Raw genomic sequence first — 22,496 nt, forward strand, 5'->3', positions numbered from 1 at the left:
CTACTGCAGTTTACACTCCAGCCTCAGGGTAGCGACAGTCGCCCAACAACGCCCCGTTGCCAACAACCAAAGGACGTCAAGGAAGAAGTCCGCCGCGAATGTGACGTCATTCGCTAGTCAGCACGTATTTCGGGGCGGTACGCGGCTAAAGCTAAGATGCTAAACGATGTAATCCTCGAAGAAACCGATGTTCGTTTTTCTTTCGCTTAGTTACGTGGTTTTTATTTTCTACGTCGACGCGCATGGTGACGAGTAGCAAGAATAAGAAAAGGCGTATTCTTTAACCGGTTTTGTGAAGGCCAAAATAAAGAAGAATGGAAGCGGTGAACGCGTTCAACATGGAGGTAAAGTTCGCTCGTGTTCCGAACCTGGCTGGTCTAAAGGGCGACAGCAGCTAACGGCTATCGCTTCATGCTGTCTAATCGTATCAATGGACACCGTCATCGAAATTGTGCTGGTGTGAAAATGAAATGCTTCTTCAATTTGCTGTGTGTTCCTTTCACTCGTCCTTTGATTCGACTCGTTGGCGCCTGTGCTCGGCAGTCCGCAAAGCAAGGCCTTTCGGTTTCTGTGCTAAGCTAACTGCTAATGGAGGTCGCTAGGTTACCTCACATAGGCCACGTTGTATTATATTATTTGCATTTCTTTGCAAGAGGCGTGAACGTCGCTAGTAAGCTTTGTCGCGTTTTAAGCAACACGAAGTGTTACATCTGCTGTGCAATTAACCCAAGGCGCTGGTTTTAAGCTGTTTATGGTAACACTCACCTGCGATTACCACCAAACCATTTCTTATTATTTTTACCGCAGGTGTCAACTCAATGTAGTTCGGGTACCACATTCACCCTAATTTTGATCAGAAATGGGCCGGACCAGTATAGAAGCGGCATGCTAAGCTTCAAATTCCGACTATTCCAAAATGTTCCCTTTTTCTGTGGCGCGAAGTCATTCTCATTCATTTCTTCTTTCAAATCTTTTGAGCAATCTGAATATTATCACCAAAAATGAGCCCTGTTTCTATTTTTTTTCCATGAAAACTCTACTCTATCAATCATCTAAAATGTAATACATTTCCACAGCCATTTGGAAATCTAAGAGAGCATGAACTGACTTGTTACACCAGACGAACTCAAGTGGGAAATTTCAGAAAGCGGATTAGTTGTCTCCCATACCTGAAAATGTATACTGTACACAAAAATCAAATGCAAGTTTTGTTATTGCGTGATAAAAAGATTACAGATTCCACCAAAACAACCTATTTTTTTAAACTGTAGCTGATATTTTGCTGTACTCTGTCTCATAAATTCCCTCGACACAATTAATTGATTTTCACAGAGCCAAGTTTCCACAGCGTTTTACAAGACGTGGGATGACTTTGCTTCTGAAACTTCTTTCAGCCTTCACAAGTGGATCAACATAAGGCAATTGTCAATTGTTGTTGCCTGTGTGAGTTGATGTACAAAAGCTTTCAAGTGTCACAAAGGGGCATGTCATGTAAAATCCAATTACTATGCTCAAGAAATGGCAAATAGGTTTTGAAGGGCAGTATAAGTCACTGTTGTAGTTTTAGCTGTAGTGATTTTTGTATTTTACATAGAAATGGCCCCACCGATTAGTCGGTCAGCCGATATTTGTTTTCAAAACGGGCAGGTTTTTGCCAACTGCTTTTATTTTTTTCATCTTTTTAAAACACGTTAAAGGTGGAAGTCAAGGCATAGCTTTTCTTTGCAATATGTTCGATGCATCCCCACTACAGTAGTCTAAACCCGGCATTGTGATTAATGTTGCTTTTGTGGAACTAAGCAGCAAAATCCACTCATTATTCATTTCAGGCGGATGGTTGATTTTGCTTTATGGCCATGTGACGCTCTCAAGCTTAGTTGTGCGGCACTGTGATGTCATTTTCAGTTGCCGTCGAGTGGCAAAATAGCCATTCCCGTGAGAGAGATAAAAACCGGTGGATTTTGCTGCTTTATTCAGATTCCACAAACGCAACGTTAATCCAAGTGTTGCGTTCAGACTGATGGGGGCACAGAGAACATATTATTGTACTGACCATCTTTGATTTGATTTCCCCTTGAACACATTACAATCTAAGAGTACAATGCCCCCCCCCCCCAAAAAAAAATCTGACAGTTTTTTGATGATTTTTCTCCCTGTCGTAAAGTTAAACAAATACTAAAAGACGGTAAATTGCTTATCAGAACTTTATTCTGCCAAATATTGGAATCGACATTGGTCTAATTAAAAAAAAATGGTCGTGTCATAGTATTTATCTTTATTTAACATGTTCTTAAGTAGTTGTCTCTATCTTGGTTTTTGTTGTCCTGCTTGTGTAACAGTAAAGAGCAAAAATAGTTCTAATGCTCGACTTGGAAGTGCACATTTTTGACATGTATGGCTCGGATTTTGCTGGGTTTGATTCCATTTCCAGTGAAGTGATGATGTTTGTTTTTGTGTGTACCCCTCAGTTGTTTTCCATGATTGACATGAAGCCTCCGATATCTCGAGCGAAGATGATGTCTATCACCAAGGCGGCCATCAAAGCCATCAAGGTAGCCTGCGGCTGCTCGGGATATGAATGTGGCTTAACTGTGGGTGGACATTTGATTATGTTATTTTATTTTATTTTTTTTCCCCTAGCTCTACAAACATGTGGTCCAGATTGTTGAAAAGTTCATCAAGAGGGTATGTTGCCATTGTGTGCCAGATGGTGTAGACGACTTGATGAATTCATTTTCGGTTTGCCTCTTGATTTGACTTCTTTTAATTAGTGTAAACCCGAACTGAAAGTTCCCGGCTTGTACGTGGTGGACTCCATCGTACGGCAGTCGCGTCATCAGTTTGGTGTGGACAAGGATGTCTTTGGGCCTCGCTTCTTGAAGAACTTCACTGACACCTTCCAGAATCTTTACAACTGCTCGGAGGACGATAAGGTTCTCACCCTCTGTGTGATTTTTTTTTTTTTTTTTTTTTTTTTTTTTGGACATGATAAACCTTGACACAGTGTGGGAAGCTGAACTTATTTCTTTCTTATTTGCATCAGAGCAAAATTGTCCGCGTGTTGAACTTGTGGCAGAAGAACGGCGTGTTTGACATGGACATCATTCAGCCTCTGATGGACATGGCGAATAACGTCCCGTCACCTGTGCCATCAATTGAGGGTAAGAAGGGAAAATCATGTTAAATGTTTCTTTTGGAAATTTAAGGACGCAATCTCTTCAAGGATGCAATTTTTTTTTTGGGGGGGGGGCGTCTATTTCGGAAATAATATAAATATCTGTATGTTTTGTGCCGTCCTTGAATTGTAATTTTTATGCGAGAGAGCCCTTTGCACCGGAAAAAAAGAATGCACGATGTGGTTATTTTTTGGGGTTTGCTTCAAGGCCTTGCTATTGGGTTTGGATAGTGGAGGTTTCATACATGCATTGTGATGTGTACCGTATTATGATATATATTCAGAGCACATATTTTGTCCATATTTAAAATAACATTTATGGAGATCTTTTACACATTGATACATATAAATAAATCTGACAAAAGTGCCCCTCCCCACATGTGAACATTTCCCACAGAGCTGCAGCCTCCTCCCGCAGCAGCGGCCCCCGTCGCACCTCCATCACAGATGCCGACTTGCGATGCCTTAGCTGCGGTGGCCCAGCTGTTCCAGTCCCCGCATGGTCAGGAGGTGAGTGAGTGTTTGCTGTCAAGTGTTGTGCTCAGGAATTGTTCACAAAGCCCACGTGTGTGCTGCCGTAGCTCCAGAGGATGCTTCACAGTTTGCAGCAGGCAGAAAGGACCCACGCGGCCAGCGGCACAAACGGGCCAAATGCTCACCAGCTGAATGCGGCCCAGGCCGAAATGCTCAATGCGCACAGTGGAGAAAGAGGCACCCTGGCTGAGGTAGTTGCATACCGTCGACACGTAGCATGGTTTCACCTTTTGTCGCTCAAAATCTGATTTTTTTTTTTTTTTTTTTTTTTTTTTTTTAATCCCCAGAAACTGCTCGACAGGTTTGAGTATGACGACGAGCCTGAAGATGTTGCACCAAATGACCCGGCGGGCTCTTTGTGAGTAACCTTTTCAATCCTGACGCAAAGTATCAACCGATAGCATGATAGCAGTGAATGTTAATAATCGCACTTGGTGTTAAATTGACACATTGAGCGTATGTGTCGGTCACGCCGCATGCTACTGTATTTCATTTTTGCGCCGACAGAAACGTCTCCGGACAGTTGCACGACATAGAGATGGCTCATCCACATCCACTGGGAAAGAATGCAGGCAGCCTTGAGGTATCGACTCAATACGTTGAATGAAGCCTTGCTAAATTTTAAACCTTAAACCGAGGAAGAAGTAAAAATACACCGAAAACATCGTTCACGAGAATGCGAGTCGAATATTCAGCAGCAACTAGCTATGCATTAAATTTCATGGTGCGGCACCGCCCCTTACACTGATGAATTATTCAGTTTAATTCCTATACCATGAGCGCATCCTGTTTTTACAAGTCCTGGCCCCATTGTAGTTTTGCTTTAAAATGTGTTTGCGCTGCCTCAACGAGGCAAAAATGCAGGCAATGCATTTGGAGTCTGGATGGGCACCTAGTTGTCATTCCACTGAAAGCTGCACTTGACGTTGGCCTTCAGCGGAGGTTGAGCATCTCATTTGTACGAGACAGGGCAGATTTCAGGGAGGCTTGAGAAAGACGATGTCAAGCGTCTTTTATTCACGATCCTTATGCTGCTCCGATGAAAGCATGACACGTGAACACTTTTGAACAGTGAGTCAAAATACATGCACTGAAGATCAGCAAAACAATCTCATAGCCCGCGGTCATGTCGCACTGCGCATCAGTTACCAGTCGATCTGCTAATGTTCCAGAACTGCGGAAATAGTGCGCCTTTTCCGGACATGGGCTGTTATTTCACCTGCAATGTATTTAATTTTTTTTATTCTCAGTACGGTGGCGTGGCGAGTGATGCCGAGCGTCACATGTTGTCCGACGGATACTATTCCAGAAGCGACCCCCAGAACTCCAAATCACAGGTATACCCCATTGACACAAAACGGAGGTTGACGCCGGCTACCCATTTTGCCGCGTCATTTTGTCGAGCAGGCGGATTCAAGGGAGGAGCCATCCACACAAAGAGAAAGCCGACATCGAGCCTATGGCAGAAGAACAAGATCTGGCTCCATGTAAGAGGCGGCGAATCTTCGAGATTTGATCCAGCATGACACCTGAAATAGTAATACGCTGCTTCGATCCGTAGATCTCCGAGGAGAAGAGGGTCGCGATCGTCATCGCGCTCGAGAAGGCCAAGGTACCGACGCTCCAGATCGCGCTCGAGAGAAAGCCGCTGGCGGCGCTCCCGTTCGCAGGACAGAAGCGAGCGAGAGCGCGATCGAGTGCGCCGGCAGAAAGGTCTCCCGAGCATGAAGAGCCAGACTCTCAGTGGTATGTGCGCGCGCCTCCGAGAATATCAGAAGCTATCTAACAGTGGTGGGACTCTCTCTGAGGGGAAAAGACTCTGGGTTCAATATCTCCCGGCTGCCGCGGGAGTTTTAGGTTTTGAAATTCTTTACTCTGCCATTGAGAAGAGAGTCAGCCCTTTTATTGGCGCTTATCTTGTTCCTGGAACCAAATTGATCATTTTTCCACTTGGACAAATATTGCTGCAGACTCGCGCAGCGTATCTTTTTGTACAGCAAATAATAGAGGTCCCACTCACGCCGTTTGACAATGGCCTGTAGCATTTTACTCTGTCAAGCACCCAAGATATCTGTCGGTTTGAGAAGAAGCTCCAGTAGAGCCGCATTCATTTTGATTTTGTTTATCAGTGTGCAGCACCACACTGTGGGTTGGTCAACTGGACAAAAAAACACAGCAGTCGGATGTCATCTCTCTCCTGGAGGAATTTGGCCAAATTGAGTCTGTCAACGTGAGTGTGCTCCGTGCCGCATTGAGCTCATCGCCAACTTCGAAAACAGAGCGACGCTGATGACGCCTTTCTGGTTTGCAGATGATTCCGCCAAGGGGTTGTGCTTACATCGTGATGGTCCACAGACTTGACGCCTACACGGCCTTGAACAAGCTCAGTCGGGGCTCGTACAAAGTCAATCAGAAACCTGTGAAGGTACAGCTACCGCATTCGACCTTGTCTGTAAATTATCCGGCCGCTTTTGATGCAATTTCTGACACCGTTGGTGCTTTTTTTTTTCTTCTTTAGATTGCGTGGGCGTTAAACAAAGGCATAAAGGTGGCGCACAAAAAGTTCTGGGACGTGGAGCGAGGAGTCACCTACATCCCCTGGGCCAAAGTGAAAGCCGAGGAGCTGGACAGCTATCGAGCAGGTGGAATGCTGGACCCCGACACGCTCAGCGAAGGTAAATGAACCCTTCTTCCATTTTTAGCCCACTTGCACGAGTTGCGCTTTGCTCACATTCCCTCTCAATGCTCATTGCTCAGAGTGGAAAAGCGTTCTGGACCTAAACAAGCATCCGATGGCGGGCGCGAACGGCACGTTGGAAAACGCGCCGGCAGACGGGAGCGTCGAGGCTCAGATTCAGGTAACGCTAATGCAGTCTTTAAAATCTGTCCTTTCTCCTCCTGCTGTTGTTTGTTTGTTGCTTAATGACCTCTTTGTCGGAGGCGCACTTCAAAAAGCTCGTGACGTGATGGGGAAAATAAAATGTAGTCTCTCACAAGTAGTGGAGCGTATGTGAATCAGCTTCATTCTTACGCACCGGAGTCACACGTGATGTCTTCAGCAGCGAATGTCCAGCACTGTCTCATCCATTCCAGTGGTCACACAAATGCCACTTAAGACTGGAAACAAGGAACCTTGCGTTTGTGTGACACGACTTAAAAAGACTTTGCTGATGCATGTTCACATGCATAAAACAATATGACAGAAATCTCTTCGGGGAAATGTGTACAAACCTGTAAAAACACAGATGACTTCATGCCACCATAAGGTGCCTTTTAAGATGTCTTCATTTCACCCTAAAAGCTTTTCCGTTCAAATGGGAATATTCTTTGTATTCAGCTGTTACGAGGTTAGAAACCAGAGTCGTCAACCCCCCCGCCCCCTTTTTTTTTCTTAATATAAAGTAACTGCAAGATGACAGGGTGGACAATGGCAGAGGGAACGGCTGACTGTACGGTTGAACGAATGGATTTGGTATTTCTAAAAGGTTCTTATCAGTTGATATATTTCACAGTGACAAGTAGCTTGGTAACAGCTACCAAGCAAAACCGAAGTGTCAACCGGTATTTGGGACGCAGCATTGGCACCCCCTAGTGAGGGAGGATGCGGTTAACCAACCCCTAAAGGGGTGGAGAGCAATTGTAGGGAGAAATGCAAAATGTTCTTTACGATCAACGAAATAGTATATAACATGACCTCACGGACCTTTTTTTTTTCCAAATAACTAACAATAAAACTGCTTCTTTGGTCGAATTTCCTTTAACCACAGCAGTTGGTAGAGCAGTGTAGAACAAGCAGAAATGAAGGGACAAAAATTGTAAAACTAAGCCAACACATTTTAAGACGCTGGTCATTATTGGTGCAAGTATTTGGCCACTTTCAGAGTTTCCTGACTCTGCAAAATGTTTGTGATTGCCGATTCATTCAAGCGATAGTTACTCTGAAGCAGATTTTGGTGCTAAAAACGAGAGAGCCTGCCGCTAAAACGGCCTCTGATTAAGTTGCCGCCAATATGGCTGGTTGATGACAAAAATCAAGATGCGCTCATTTGACAAATGCGATGTTGAACTTATACGTCACCAGATGATGATGCAGCTCTTTCAAAAGAGGTAACGGATAGTGCTGTGTTATTTTAACGTGTGCTGACGCACGCGTAATTGATTGTGCCGATTGATTTCGCTTCCAGTGTTTCCGAATAATGCGCTGTAGTTCAGGGGTGTCAAACTAATTTGGCTTGTGGGCCACTTTGTACTTGCGGCTACCCTTGGAGGGCCGGGATGACGAAATGAATGTTTCAGTGTATTAGGAAATATACCTGTACAAAACAAATTGACGGATGACTCGTTTTGAAGTCAAGGATAATAGTTTGTTCAAGTTACGGTAGAAAGGGTAGTTAAAAAAAAAAAAAGAAATCTTAATGTTACTTATTACAGGTGATAATCTGAAATTTTGGTTCAGATTTTAGCAAGGATCTTGAAAGGGCACATGATTTGTTTTGGCGATGTGGCGGACCGCATCTGGCCTTGAGTTTGCCAATTATTTTTTTGGTTTTTGTGATTGACCCTAATTAGCAAATTTACAGCCACAGTGTTTACGCATATACATTAATCTGTGGTGGACTGCCACTAATGTGTTTTGGCCAGCGATATTAGTTTTTCGGCTGTTTCTCCATAAATGTGAGTTGAGCGTTAATGGCAGCGAGTTCTATCTGTCATCAATTCAGTTTGCGCGGTTAGGCGCAGCTGGATGCCGCGTGGTGCGGTTAAAGCTTCTGCTGCTTCACCTTGGCAAATGTGAATTTTTTGTGGCGTCGCCGTGAACCATTCGGCGGCGAGAATGTACTGACTACGTCTCACATAGCAGCAATGCACGCGCAGACGGGCACACAGCGCGGCGAAATAAAGACAATGTAGAACAGTATCCTTGTGCTCTGTGGGACCGAGAGGGAAATGGCACCGCCCACTTCCAATACCGGCCAGGACTGAACCGAAAAGGAGCAGGCTTGGTGAATTGGGAGTGAGGTTTATCTGCTGAGTGTATTGATGAGACTTGATTAAAGCTTTTGGGCTGTCAACCAAGGTAGCTTTTAGCAGCCATATTCAAACTAACCATATTCAAACTAAAATATGTATTTTCACTCCCCCATTTTTTCCATTTTCGAACATTTTTAAAAAGCTCCAGGGAGCCACAAGGTGACGCTAAAGAGCCGCATGCAGCTCCGGAGCCCCGGGTTGCCGACCCCCGGTTTAGACCAATGGGGGCACTTGCCCCCCAAAATTTTGACTTGCGTTTTAAAATCAGCAAACATACTTCAGAATACTTTTGTTGGTCCTCCGGAAACGGTACCTACATATAAATAGACGTTGCTTCATCTGTGATAATTTTTTTCTGGCCTCGCTGATCATGTCGTTTAACGGTAATGCTTCAGTGCAGAAAGAACTGGTTGGCCACAAAGGTAAATGCATGTAGATGACTTGTCTAATATTCTGCTTCATCATCTTATTTAATTCGTGTGGTGGTCATAGCTCTCAGACTTTTGAGCACGTCTTGGGGGGGCAGATGATGTCACAACAGTCTTTTGCTTTTGTCGAGTATTCAAGGCTTTTTGCCTGGCCTATGTGATTTTGATGCGGAATGGTCGACGCAGGTGACGTGACATACCAATTTATCCGATGACACTTAAGGTTAGTGACCGTATTACATTTTTGCATGCTCTATGCCTGACGACACCCATATTTGGGTATGCTCACTCGCTGAAAAGTGATGCCATGTCATAATTTGTTGTAAATGATTTTTGTGGACCTGATAGCGAAGTGCTGCGTTCGTGTACTTAGTGAGCTCCCTTGTCTAACCAACAATGACGTTGAATGACATTCAAATTTTTCACAGTATGTTATTGAAGAACATTATTGCAGCCGTGCATGTAATCGGAGCATCCGTCAAGAGCGGGTCACACAACACAATTTTTGGGGGGGTAGTGCAACCTTACTTGCCAAAAGCATAATGTTACCAAGGTGTGGGTGGTGGTTTTTGTGATGTCTCTGTCCCCAACCTCTTCTAAGTAAACAACGTGATAGTGGGTTTGCAAAAATTCAGAAAGTATAATATTTGTATTTATGTATAGTTTTGGTATAAGTGGCCCTTGGACCGCAGCGATGGCTTCTTGTTTCTGTAGACCGTTTGAAGATACAGAATTGAGACCGTCCTCAGAGTCTGACATGCGCATGTGCTATCCGATGATGCCTGAGCTTGAAAAAAAACAAAAACTTGATTGGCAGTCAGCCTATGGCGAGGACTTTTGTCATGTTGGGTAAACCGTCACCTCTTTTATTAGAAAGTCATCTATGAAGTTGACATACCACCGGTGGACCAACGCTTTGCCTGTTTCCCGTTGGTCAAGACTGTCACTGTTGGCAGGTAAAAGATTGTTTTGGAGGAGTGCAAACAAAATTGGAGAAAAGGTAAGCCGGCGGCATTTCGGGAATTCCGCCCCCCTCCCCAAATCCACCCACTTGCGGACAGAAACTGGACTCGAGGAATAAAACCGTGATGAAATAGCACCTTCAAATACCGCGTGAAGCCTGCCAGAAGCTTGCGTAAAGTAGTGCATGTTCTTGCCAATCTTGCTCGGTACTCTTCATCCAATTCTTGACTACAGGCCGTGCCTTTAGTTATAGCTTTTGAGCTAGCAATCTATTGGTATGTACACTGACTTGTACTACAAAATACAATTGCAGTACAAGCCCTTTTTGGTTTCATTCTATTTACTTACCAAACCATGCAGTCAATCAAATTTGCTGTTGGTCCTTGACTTTTGTGTTTTATTTGTACGGTGACCACCTTTTTAACTCGAAACACTCAATATCCTAAGTCAACTTTCCTCATTGAAAGGAATGGAAATGCCATTATTCCATTCCAGCACCACATTGTGCCCCCATTTGGTTTTGCGTGCCAAGGCCACCAGGGAGAAGTATAATACATAGACACACAAAGAAGAGTTACCTCAATGACTCGGCTGCAGTCATTAGGTGTTTTTCTCTGAGGATAATTTATGTCTTTGTGTATTGTCTGTCTACATGTGTTGCAGCACAGTTTTTGTGTTCACAAACGCATTGCTTAAAGGGGTGTAACACGGCGGCGGCGATGCTCTCCGTTAGCCCATCTGTGTGTTGGCATTAGGCTGGTGGACTTTGCTAAAGCAAAGTTCCCTCTGCAATTTATATGCATTAACATGTCATTCTCTTTGTTTTATGTTTAGTTTGACAGTAAACCTCAAATAGCACTAGAAATAAACAGATTGAGCCTCTTGAAGGAGAGTTCACCATTTATCAAGCTACTGCTTCTTTTGAGTTGTTTGCTACCAGCATTTACTGCTCTCAACTCGCAAGGAATGGCCGGAGCAAGCGCTCGTACGGCTTAAGTCAAGCTGCCGATTTGGTTCTTTGTTTGTGTACTGCATCTTTTGTCAACTGAAGGGAGTGCTCACTGCTACATTGTCAAAACTTATATCCCTCTCTGCAAATATTTGCCTTCAAAGGTACCTTTGGGAGTCTGCAACTGTCCTAAAATGTTATGAAGTCAGCACAAGTTAATGGGTGAGAGGAAATATAGAGAGGTCATTTGGCGGGTGTGCTACGATAATGTGGAGTTTGAAAAATCCTCCATCAGCTATCTGGACTCGCGCTGTGCTTACACGGCTTCCCCCTCAGCCTGCGCTCCACCTCTCTACAAAGTTCACTGGACATTTGTTGTTTTGGATTCAAACAGGTAATGCACACACAAAAACCCAGAGCAAAAAAAAAACAAACAAACGTGGGGGACTTTAACTGGTACTCGGTAGACTGACAAAGCCTCTAAATTGTATATTTTTGTCATTCGAATCATTTTTCACTAAGACTGCGGACTAATTTTGAGGTACTTCATGCAAGTGAACATTTATTATTTTTTCATTATTATTTTTTACAGCGCTTATCCTCACTGCGGTGATGGCACGTGCGGGTCTGTCCGGGTTTGCCAGCCAAGCGCCAGGCACATATAGACAACGGCTCACATTCACATCTATGCCAAATATAGCCTGTGTTAAAGCCAACATGCAGGTTTTTGGAACGCGAAAGGAAGCTGGAGTACCCGGAGAGAACATGCAAACGCCACACAGGAAGGCCGAAGCTGGCGGTTGAAAGCCAAGACTGTTAGGAAGACATACTTAACCGGTAGACTACTCCAAGAAATAATTTGGCGGTGAAAAAAAATTTTCCTTGCATGAACCTTTTTTGTACAAAATTGTATCCACAAAAAAAGGGGAAAAAAAAACAATTGTAGACATGCAAGCAAAGGGAACTGCGTTAGGTACTTTGCTTAACCAGACCTGTACAGTGATCGGCAAGACCCAAGATGAGAGACGGGGGAGGAGGGGGAAAAAAAAACAAGCGTAACCAATTTCAGCCATAGCTAACCTTCCAAAACAGGAAACTTGGTGAGACAAGCACAGGTTGAACATCACAATTGCGTCCCTGTCGCCGAACTGGCACGTCAACCACGTCCTGAGCAGTAGAAGCACAGAGGAGGCTGCTGTAGAAGGAAGGCACAAAATGTGTACCCCCGCTCCCCTCTGTAAGTACAAGTCGGCTTTAGTTCCATTCTTGTCCAGCCTTTTGTGGTTACTCGGTTGTTGACTTAGCCAAATGAAATTCGGAAGTCATAAAATTCTTTCAAGACTTGAAATAACTTTGCTAATCAAAAATGGTTTTGTTGTGTTTTTACGTGGTACAGCAGCAAAAGCAAAACAAAATGGCCAAGGTTCAAACAGTAGAACTTTGGGTCACCGGGCAAGCCCTCCGAATGAGCGGAGCCACAGCCGCCTGGCGCGGCCAGCGTGTTGCGGGGTGACCAGGTGCTGTCTTGCCGGCGTCGCCAGATTCCAGCAGGGCACCAAACAGCAAGTTGGGTCTCACCCAGTGGCTTTGGATCAGTTGGTCGAGCGGGCTGACCAGTGGCGTAAAGGTCGACTACTGGAATCTTGGCTGTTTTCTTTCGTGTGTGTGTGGCTGCTGCTGATCAACATGAAAACACAAAACCATGCTGGTCTCTGCTGTTCAAATCAAAATACAAAAGCATGCCTTTTTTTTTTTTTTTTAAACACTATCTGCCTCCCGACCCTCCAGTTGGCGAATCACTGGTATCAACTGACATTGTTACAAAATGTGTTCCGGTAATACAAATTCAGTTTCCGTTGCCCTAGCAACATTAACAGGAAGCTGTGATGTAGCAGTCAGTCAAAACTAAGACATTTAAAAATAATGATGGCTTGGTTCAATGTGTGGAGAATTGTCAAAGTGGCCCTTGAGTCCCTTGATTTTTCTCGATGCGCCCTGCGTGGGAACACTTTTTAGTCACCTTGGAAGAATCTCCCAATAGGTGAGTTTGGGAACCTCGAAACAAATACTGTCAGACACTTGAAAGAGGTCGGGGGGAACGGGGTTTGTAGGCATTGGTTAAATTTTGATCTAAAAGCTGGAGGTGAGTTTGTTGTGCAGCTGCCCGGTTGAATGAGCAAAAATACAAAGGAATAACGTTGAAGCATCGTGGGGGTGTCGATGAAAGAAGGGATGCCCCGGCCGGCCCGGCTCGTTGGATTAACAAGGAGCTGCCGCTGATGGGATGAGACAAGTCTGGTAAGAGCCGACACGGCATGAAAGCTGATTTGACTTCACATCTGTTTTTGTGAGAGAGAAGTCTCTCTGCGTTCCCCAAAAGTTAGCTGTGGATGTCAAGTGTACGAATTTGCTGCTCCGTGATTTTGCCTGTGACCATGACGCGCGTCGTTAAAGCCCTCCAGAATCAATCCCCTTTTAACCCTTCCATTATGCTGAAAGCCATATTGACGCATTTTCGTGATTGGTGGGTGGGGGGGGCAAAATTCTAAAAACTAAAAAAAAATGCTGGCCTCATATGTTAAACTCATGCAAAAATTATTTAATTTTTAAAAAATGTGCGCTTTTTTTGTGCTCAATATATTGACTGGCCACATGGGGCGATGCAGGTGTTTGATATTCACAAATTTGAGAAAAATAGAATAAGTGCTGGAAATGGTGAATGCAGTTATTAAAAAAAAAAAAAATATATATATATATATATATATATACACACACACACACACACATACATATATATATATATATTCTGTCTTTACGGCCAAAAGTGCCGTGGGTCACATTGACCTGTGACCGTTCCTGCAAGGTACATAAGAGGAGGGTTGAAGGGTGGTGGGTGGGTTAAATTAGAATTGAAAATTTGGGCACAAGTGTGGCTTTGAATAACATTTACACACTACATTTAAATCACGTGTGTGTGATCCAGTGCAGGAGAAATTTAACACAAACACACACACACACGAGCTGAAGAATACATCTTGTGACTCACAGCGTCCTAAATGAACAGGAGCGATACAGTATCATTTCCTCCAATCATTTTTATATTGGCTTGTTCGTCTACTTTTTTTACAGTCTAATTGAGGAACATATTTTATCTGCATTAAGTATGAGCAGTTTTTAAGACTGCAGACTGATTTTTTTCTTTATACAAGTGTTAAACATTTTGAAATGAAATGATCACTTCCTGCTCCCTCTTTGAGTTCACTGATGAGTTAGAGCAGAAAAAAAACCATCATGCATTTGTGGTGGTTTGAAGTCGTGTAACTAAACCGGAGTTACCAACAAGCAATTATGATCCAATAATCCTCAGTCATTTGCATACATTTAATGATGATGCGCCAAAAGGCCCCAACCATATTCATCCACGTTGAATCTTCAACCTTGCTCCCTTGCTGCAATGTTCAGGTGGGAGTGGCATGGCATGCATTTTATTTTAAATTCCACATTGCAGTTTCACCACGCGAGCGTGCGTATGACCTGAGGTCAGTTGGGTGCTGGCCCGCCCCGCGCAGATGAAGTAATCTCTGGTCTGCCTCCACTTGTGAAACCTTTTTTTCAAGTGATGATGTCACCGCTGGCTTTTTTTTTTTTTTTTTGAGCCGTTGGCCTGAAAGGGGAAAAATGTGTAAACTTTTTTTGTTAACCTTTCCAGTATAACTCTTTTTAAGAGCAGCACTAGAATTGCTCAGCACAAATTCGTATACATTTTTGTTGTCCAAAAATGGAATGTAAAACACATGCAAATGCAGTATTAGTTTTCAAATCCAATTGTCGGATATTTTATATATATATATATATATATATATTTGTCTTTAAGTTTTCCCTTCTGAAAGTTGGCGTAGTACAAATGTTATAGTGCAAAATAGTTAAAATATTTTCTGTCAAATCATTTATAGCTATGTAGCTTTAAAAAATCCCACCCATTACTATTTTACACATGATGTAATTGTTAAAAACCTGATCAGAAAAAAACATTGACCAATGTATAAAAAAAAAAGAATCCATACTATCTTTGTAAAAGCGTGTTTTTTTTAAATAGAGCTCATCACAGATTTTGCAAGCTTGTGCAACTGTGCTTAATATTGGAGATGAGTCTACTGTGCATGTTTCAGGGAGTAACCCCCCCCCCCCACCCCTCTCCATTTCATCAGAGCTTTGACTTTGAAAACAAACATTTTCGTGCACACCCACCAATGTCATGCAATGAATGAAAACGAGAGAGTAAATGATTTATTTCCCACCCCAGCTAGCCTAATTTAGTGTTAAATTGACTCGTGGTCATGCGCAAAGCTTTGCTTGTCAAATTCTTCCCCCCACTGTCAAATTTTGTTAACGGATGAAGTCGTCGGCAGCAGACAAGCACAATCAAATGGACAAAGATCACGTTTCTGGCCAAATCTGCACCAAACAGCGTTTTCCCCTTTGTTTTTCTTTCTTTCTCTTTGACAACAATAAAGGAGAAAAAAATCTTCCCACACCCGATGTGACCACAAAAGAAAGGTGCCATACAATTACAGCTAATAAGAATCTCCGCCGTTGAGGTTGCTTATGCAGGAACACTAATCAATTAAAATACATTAGCACAATCTAATGAAATCTAATACAACTAATGTGAAATATATTTTAATGAATAAATAAATAGATAATGCGTGCGTGCGTGTGTGTATAAAAACTGCTCATATTGCTTGAAAGGTGAAAGGGGCATTGTCATAATGTCAAGGTTTTTTTTTTTTCTTCTACAACCCATGCCTAAAGATCTCATTAGTAGTCAGCGCTGACATTGCGGTAACAAACTTGGAGGACTTGAACAAAAAACATCGTTAGTCCTCAACCACAGTAAGTGGATGATGTGAATGAATAATTGCCGGAATGCAGTTTCATGTGGATAAAGTGTGTTGCAATCGTTCATGTTCTCTCAGCGGGGGAATGACTTCCGAGGTCTTGTTACAAAAGTGACAAATCCAAAAACGGCGTAAGCAAAAAAAAAAAAAAAAAGCGACTTCTGCTTTGGCCAGCGTTTTGATGCGATAACCATAGAACTGGAGATGTAAGTGCACGTGATGCAACAGTGGGTCACTGTCCCGGTTACTCAGTGAAAACCGGCGTCGGCAACATTAAAGCCGCATTTCCACACGGAGCGGCCCTGGAACCTTCCGTCCGTCTACTTTCAATGGCACGCGTTCCTCGCTACGGTCGTAGGCGAGCTGGAGCCCATCCCAGCAAGTGGCGGAGTACACCCTGAACTGGTTGCCAACCAGGTACCCTCGCAGTCAGACCTCTGGACAATTTGGAGTGTTCCAGAAGCAGGCTTTTGAGATGAGCAATCCCACAGAGGAAGGCCGGAGCCCGGGTTCAAAGCCGCAAGCGCAGAACTGCGAGGTGGCTGCGCTAACCGCTCGACTACATTTAGCCAAATTGCGCTCCTTATGCCATGCTGCTCCAAACTTGCTGCGGTCGCGAAGCACAATGAATGTACTCAGTTAAGTGAGCTACCCAAGTTTTCATGAGACTCTCCTCCCGAGCACAATCGATGTCCGGGATGGGCAACTTCAATCGATCATGGAGGGAGACACAACTATTGAGGTGCGGGGAGGGGGGGGTCATATGTATATTTAGATGGAAGGCTGGATCAGCTGCTAAACCTCTGCCATGAGTTTTCGATGAAAAACTACTCGGGGTTGGCCCCCCTCCTGATATGCCCTACAAAAATGGGGGGGGGGCGGTTCTGAGAACAGGTGAATCAACTAGCAACTTGCTTTTAGTGATTTCAACAAAAACAAAAATGAGCTGTCGAACCAGGAAACGGAACAGAGTGGGACACTTGTCTCCCTCCTGGTTGCTCCGTGCATTATGCCTCCAGCAACAATGTTCTACAACTTTTTAGTTCTCTGTACTTGTGGTACCAGGCAGACGTGCTTCGAGCCTCAGACCTGTTCGCTGAAGGTTTACAGTCTTTTCATAGTCCTACCGTGGAACTACATTGAGACGAATGCACCGTGTCCCTCCAAGCATTTCGAGCTTCAGTATATAGGAAAGCGCGACTGTAAACGCTCCCTAAAAGTGGCACATAGGGACTGAATCCTGCCTTCAATGCTGAAAATCCGCTTGTAATGCAGCCTCGTCACCACAAGGGGTTGTCATTGTGCCGTGATGCCACAAGGTGGCGACAAAGTACAAGTTTTGTTGAGTGAAGTTCCTCAATTCACCTCAAAATTGTTTTCCATGGCACAAATCTGCCAACGCATGGCGCTGGCTGTGGCCTTGAGCAGAAAACAGCAAATAGGTGAGTTTTTCAACACATCGTGGCGAATAGGCTCCCCCCCAATAATATGTCACAAGATGACCTCTAATTTGCATCGACTTCAGCAGTGAGCTTCCAACCTGCCAAATGTTGAAATTGCATCTGCCGCAGTGGCATTTAAGACACAGTGGATGCCCACAAAAACAAAAAAAGGGGGGACAAGGGGGCTGTGGAGGAAAGATTCTGAAAGTCACTTTCAATTTAAAGCTGCGGCCTATTACCATGTATTCACTCCACCCTCCTTTTTTGGGGGGGAGGGGGTGTCGAAAGAAAAATTTTCAGCTGGCCATCCATCTGGCGTATTGCCCGGCTAAAGACGTTCTTATGGCCGCTGACGTTTTTCCATCGGCCGTGCCTCTTGAGAATTCCCAGGGCGGCCTGCCTCATCGACGCTGTTAAAAGGCGGCGTTTAGATGCATTGTACTTATGGAGTGAAAAATGTTTTTGTCTACATGTGAATAACAAAATGTGACATAAAATTGTTTTGGGGATATTTTGTCCCGAGAACAGATTTTCAGAGTGTGTGTGTAACATAATAAGAACATTTCCACCTAAAGTTGGAGACTCACCTCCCATTCACACTCAGGAATCTCGACTGAATCTCATCAAACATCGAACAAACCCGTTTTTCAATTTCTGTGCATTTCGGGGGGGGGGGGTTGTAATGCTACCACAGAAGTGTCGTGGTGATGGTGAAGGGGGAAGTGTGGTCCGAACCGTTAAAACCAGAAGGGGCAGAGGAGATCAAGATGAAGTTTCAGGGAGTTTGGAGTTGTTGGTACACGCATTTCCTGGAACGAAAAGGTTCCGGTCGGTGAGATTCAGGGCTGGAAAGTACGACATTGAGACAATACTTGTAGGATGTGTGGTTCAAACGCAACACGGGGCCTCCACGAGTCCTTTAGTTCCAATGTGGGTAAAAAAAAAAAAAAAGTGTCTTCCTGCTCGGAGACTCTCCTCCCGAGCACAAAGGGCCACGGTTCGCTGCTTCGATTTTTTGTTGTTTCAGCATCTTGACCTTGGATGACTTCTTTTGACATTGGAATGACAGGTACAATGTGACTGAAAAGAAGGCTTGTTGAAGAAATGTTGAAAGGACCGGAAAAAAATAGTTTTTCCCTCAACTTTTTAATCTGGCGCACCAACTATAATAGAACTACAACTATAATATGTTTGTGTTTCGTGAATTTTGCTCAGATGAGTAAATTTGACAGATTTGATTTCTATTGTCTTCACCGTTTATTGAAACGATTTTTAAAAAAAATCTTTTTGAGTCAGATATTTTTGACATTCACCTTTATTGCTTAATCACTTAATATCACAAAAACTATTTTATAATCACAATATAATTGTACCAATTAAATAACCTGAAATTGTAGTTCACTAATTAACATTCGATTTTGCATGCACATTTTTTTTTATCTCATCTGCACATGAGGTGATGTACTTTTAAAAAAATAACAATTTAACTTAATAACTAGATAAAGTATTTATTTATGATAGATAGCAATTGTAAAACAATCAAGCTAACACATAAATGTAAAAAAAAATGTCATTGAATTATAAAAAGTCAAAAATTATTTTCCTTATGAATTTATTTTGACCTGGCATCCAAAAGCTGTGAGCCATCTGTCCGTTTTCCAAACACAAAAGTGTCCCTCGATGGCAGCCATGCCTGCCTGAAGACATTGGGCCGTATTTGCGTTTTTTGCTGCTTCGTGAGCCTTGAAATGGCGCCGGTCTGTCTTGCAGGTTCCTGGCTTCCCACAGGTGGGGCCCATGGGAAGCCCGCCTCAGTTCCTGCCCCCGGGCATGCTGTCTCCCTCGGGGGGCTTGATGTTGATCCCACCAGAGTTGAAGCCTGACGCCACTGCAGCAGGTAGGACACGCAAAGACCATTGGTGTCCACACTATGGCCCGGGGGCCTTTTTGTGGGCCGCATCTTGGACAAAAAATAACGGCCATTATCATCACATTGGAAAAAAAAGACAATGATAGATGGATTGATCTTTTTTTTTTTTCCAACCCAAAATTCTTACATGACTGGCAAGTTGGACAATATACATTCAATTAAAGACATGCGTGTAAGTAATTTTAACTGTCATTCATCAGACCACTCTCCAATTGTGCGTAAATACGTATCTGTCCCCTCTCTGCTCCCGAGAAGGAGGAAGAAAAAAATAATTTTTAACACTTTCTCATACCCTTTGATGCAGATGTGCATCATATTGCCATTGGAATAATGCCATTTCAAGCCATTGACGACACATGCACGGGGCCTCAAGCCGGACTTTGGACACCCCTCCAGAAGCTCCAAATTGCTCATTTGATGTCTTTTCCGTGCAGCCGTCAAATCCCCAACGGAGTTGACGCCCACGCTCGAAGGAGACAAGCCCTCGGACCGCCAGCTCGGCTCCCCCGTCGGCCCCGTCATCAACCTCCAGGCCCCTCCGCCGGGACTCCCCCCGATGCATCCCAGTCATCCTCCTCACCTGCCACCCTTCCACTCGCCCCCCAACGCGCCGCGCCCCATGATGCCCGCAGGACCCACGTTCCCCCCGGAAAGGTTCCGGATGGCTTTGCCCTTCCCCCCTCGCGGACCCATGCTCCACCACCGGCCCCCTTTTATGCAGCCGGAGGGCATGATGGTGGGGCGCGCGGGCCCCCCTTTTAGAGGGAGGCCGTCCTTCGGAGGCCCGGCCCCGCACCACCCAAGGGGGGGCTGGTGATAAACCTCTCGTTGTCATTTCATCAAAACAAGAACAACGACTAAAACCAAACTGGCTGTAAATACTGTACATGCTTGCCAGCCTTTGCTATCTTTTTGTATATTTGAAGGAAAAAGAATCTAGTTTACGTGTTAAGGTACTGGGACAAAAAAAATAGCTTTATTGACAATTCTTACGTCTAGAAGGAGCCAAAAGTGTGTTTTTTTTTTGTTTGGTCACCTTTACTTCTTCAACTTTTCATGCAAAAAGATAAAAGCTGTTCTGTTGTTGTGGCGCCCTCCAGTGGCAAAACTGCCGCCATGAACAACCACCATCCTGGCGGTATCATCATGTGACGTGAATTAAAAATGAAAATAAGGACACCTTGCATTGAATGTCCGACTGTCCGTTTTGTTATGTTAAATTCATTTTAATAGGCGTGACATTGTTGCGAACTGGGGCGATCCAAGCAAAATAGCTAAATAATTTTGCCACTCGTGGTCGCAGTCAGTTTGACGAAAGTCATATTTTTCTCGTCCATATTCTGTGAAGTTAGCAACAATTGGTCTCCTTGTGACGAGACTCGCCTCACAAGCACAAGCTGTCATCGCATTTGTCCGCGCCAGTGATTGAAGTTAACATCGGGAACATGTTACAGTGGGTTGAGAAAGAATTGAGAATTTTTGTAAATATATACTGTACAGTCATCCACAAAATATTGACATATAAATATTCCAATCCTTTGAGTATGGCTGTCTTTACTGTCACGGGTGCATCTTGATGTTGTGAAAAACATTTATTCTAGATTTGCTGCACGTGGCGTGAATCTTTTCCTCCTTTTTTGGGTTTACAGTTGAGGAAATCTCAAAATTCATTATTTTGAGAAACTGGAGTCTGACAAAAGAAACCACATTTTGAGGTTGTCCTGTGAAAAATATTTCCAATTTATTGAACGAATTTGCGTTTCACTAATTTGCATTGACCGAAAGAAAGAAATTAGCTTTTGTACCATATTTTGATGTATTGAGATGCACCTGTCTACAAGTACAGTATTAATAATACATTTGATGAAGAGTACCAATTGACATGTATTTGAATAAAGAAATGTAATTTATATACAGTATTCAATTATACAGGCTACTCTATACTATACAGTATTGATAAAAAACTTTTCCCCATAAAAGCTAATTTTGTCATAATTGGACACAGAAAACCGTAGTCAACCAAAGTTTTGGCAGTTCATCCCCGTTTTTGACAGATTTTTTTTTTTTTATTTGTATTTTTTAATGCGTTTGTAATAGACGTCACTAATTCGCGGAGTTTTGCTTTTGGTGGACAGGCCCGGCCGGTTCCTTTTCCCCCGCGAATAACGGGGGTCCACGATGACATTTCAGAAATGATTTAAGAAAAAAAAAAAGCTGGAGTTGTGTTGCGAACGTTTACGCACGACCTCCGAGGAGATATTATGGGATGCCGTGTCATCTTGACCCACGATCAACAATTGGTTGCGCCCTCTCCCCCGCCCCGCCCCCCCTTTCCCAAATCAGTAAATCAATGAGGACTCGGCGGCTCGCTGCTTATTGGCTCCCTCCGTGGAGTGACGTCCACTCGCATCCACTTGCCCGCCTCTCCACAAGGGGGGAGAGGCTCTCCACCGCCACCACCTCCTCCTCCTCCTCCTCCTTCCGCGCCTCCTGCTCCTCCTCCCGGACGCGGTGTGTGGAAACAACACGCGTGGAACGCCGGACGCCAGCTTTTGGCCGCTTCGCTCCCGCCATGGACGCCGACGCAACAGGGCGTGGGTGACGGCAGGTACGTGGACGCGGCGACGGTGGTTTTGGTGCACCCCGGAAGTGCGATGCCCCGGTCGTGGCAAGGATAAATAACCTGTATGCGCGTGCACGTCTATCCCCGCGTGGCGTCTTGCGGGCGAGTTGATGGAGTGGGCTGCGTGGACTAAGGTCTCGCCGCAGTGCAAAGCGAATCTGCCTTTCACGCACGCACGACAGCACTGAGTCGCTCATTCATTTTGGGGGTGCGGGGAGGGGGCGGGGGCGATGCCCCGGTCGTGGCAAGGATAAATAACCTGTATGCGCGTGCACGTCTATCCCCGCGTGGCGTCTTGCGGGCGAGTTGATGGAGTGGGCTGCGTGGACTAAGGTCTCGCCGCAGTGCAAAGCGAATCTGCCTTTCACGCACGCACGACAGCACTGAGTCGCTCATTCATTTTGGGGGTGCGGGGAGGGGGCGGGGGGGATCGGTGCATTTAATTTGCACGCGTGTAAAAGCTGTGACGTCAATGCCGGTGGGTTGGAGGGGGGGGGGGGGGGGGGGCGGGACTTTGTTACAT

The 22,496-nt window shown here is 44.4% G+C and overlaps 1 protein-coding gene and 1 long non-coding RNA gene across 2 annotated transcripts in view; both read left to right on the top strand.

The window, feature by feature from the left end:
• The first annotated feature begins 86 nt into the window (after window positions 1-86).
• On the top strand, window positions 87-20,892 carry LOC109530783 (splicing factor, arginine/serine-rich 15-like). The gene is made up of 18 exons (XM_019894677.1): window positions 87-344; window positions 2,469-2,552; window positions 2,641-2,685; window positions 2,772-2,933; window positions 3,044-3,161; window positions 3,573-3,685; window positions 3,757-3,900; window positions 3,997-4,067; window positions 4,217-4,292; window positions 4,960-5,046; window positions 5,117-5,196; window positions 5,271-5,455; window positions 5,839-5,939; window positions 6,021-6,134; window positions 6,228-6,384; window positions 6,467-6,567; window positions 19,191-19,317; window positions 19,785-20,892. Exons 1-18 carry the CDS (start codon window positions 315-317, stop codon window positions 20,165-20,167), a joined length of 2,178 nt encoding a protein of 725 aa, XP_019750236.1. The 5' UTR covers window positions 87-314; the 3' UTR covers window positions 20,168-20,892.
• A 447-nt stretch (window positions 20,893-21,339) lies between these two features.
• Window positions 21,340-22,496, top strand: part of LOC109530787 (uncharacterized) — an 11,989-nt gene continuing 10,832 nt past the window's right edge. The window contains exon 1 of the long non-coding RNA XR_002171064.1: window positions 21,340-21,958. This is a non-coding gene — a long non-coding RNA (uncharacterized LOC109530787). The remainder of the gene's footprint in view (window positions 21,959-22,496) is intronic.

This window comes from Hippocampus comes, unplaced genomic scaffold (assembly GCF_001891065.2).
Source record: "Hippocampus comes isolate QL1 unplaced genomic scaffold, H_comes_QL1_v1.1 scaffold89, whole genome shotgun sequence".
Taxonomy (NCBI): Eukaryota; Metazoa; Chordata; class Actinopteri; order Syngnathiformes; family Syngnathidae; genus Hippocampus; species Hippocampus comes.

Coding starts and splice junctions, on each gene's coding strand:
- LOC109530783 (XM_019894677.1), top strand. CDS start 315: ATGGAAGCGGTGAACGCGTTCAACATGGAG. Junction 6,135..6,227: donor TCAATCAGAAACCTGTGAAG/GTACAGCTACCG, acceptor TTTCTTCTTTAG/ATTGCGTGGGCGTTAAACAA. Junction 6,568..19,190: donor GCGTCGAGGCTCAGATTCAG/GTAACGCTAATG, acceptor TCTGTCTTGCAG/GTTCCTGGCTTCCCACAGGT.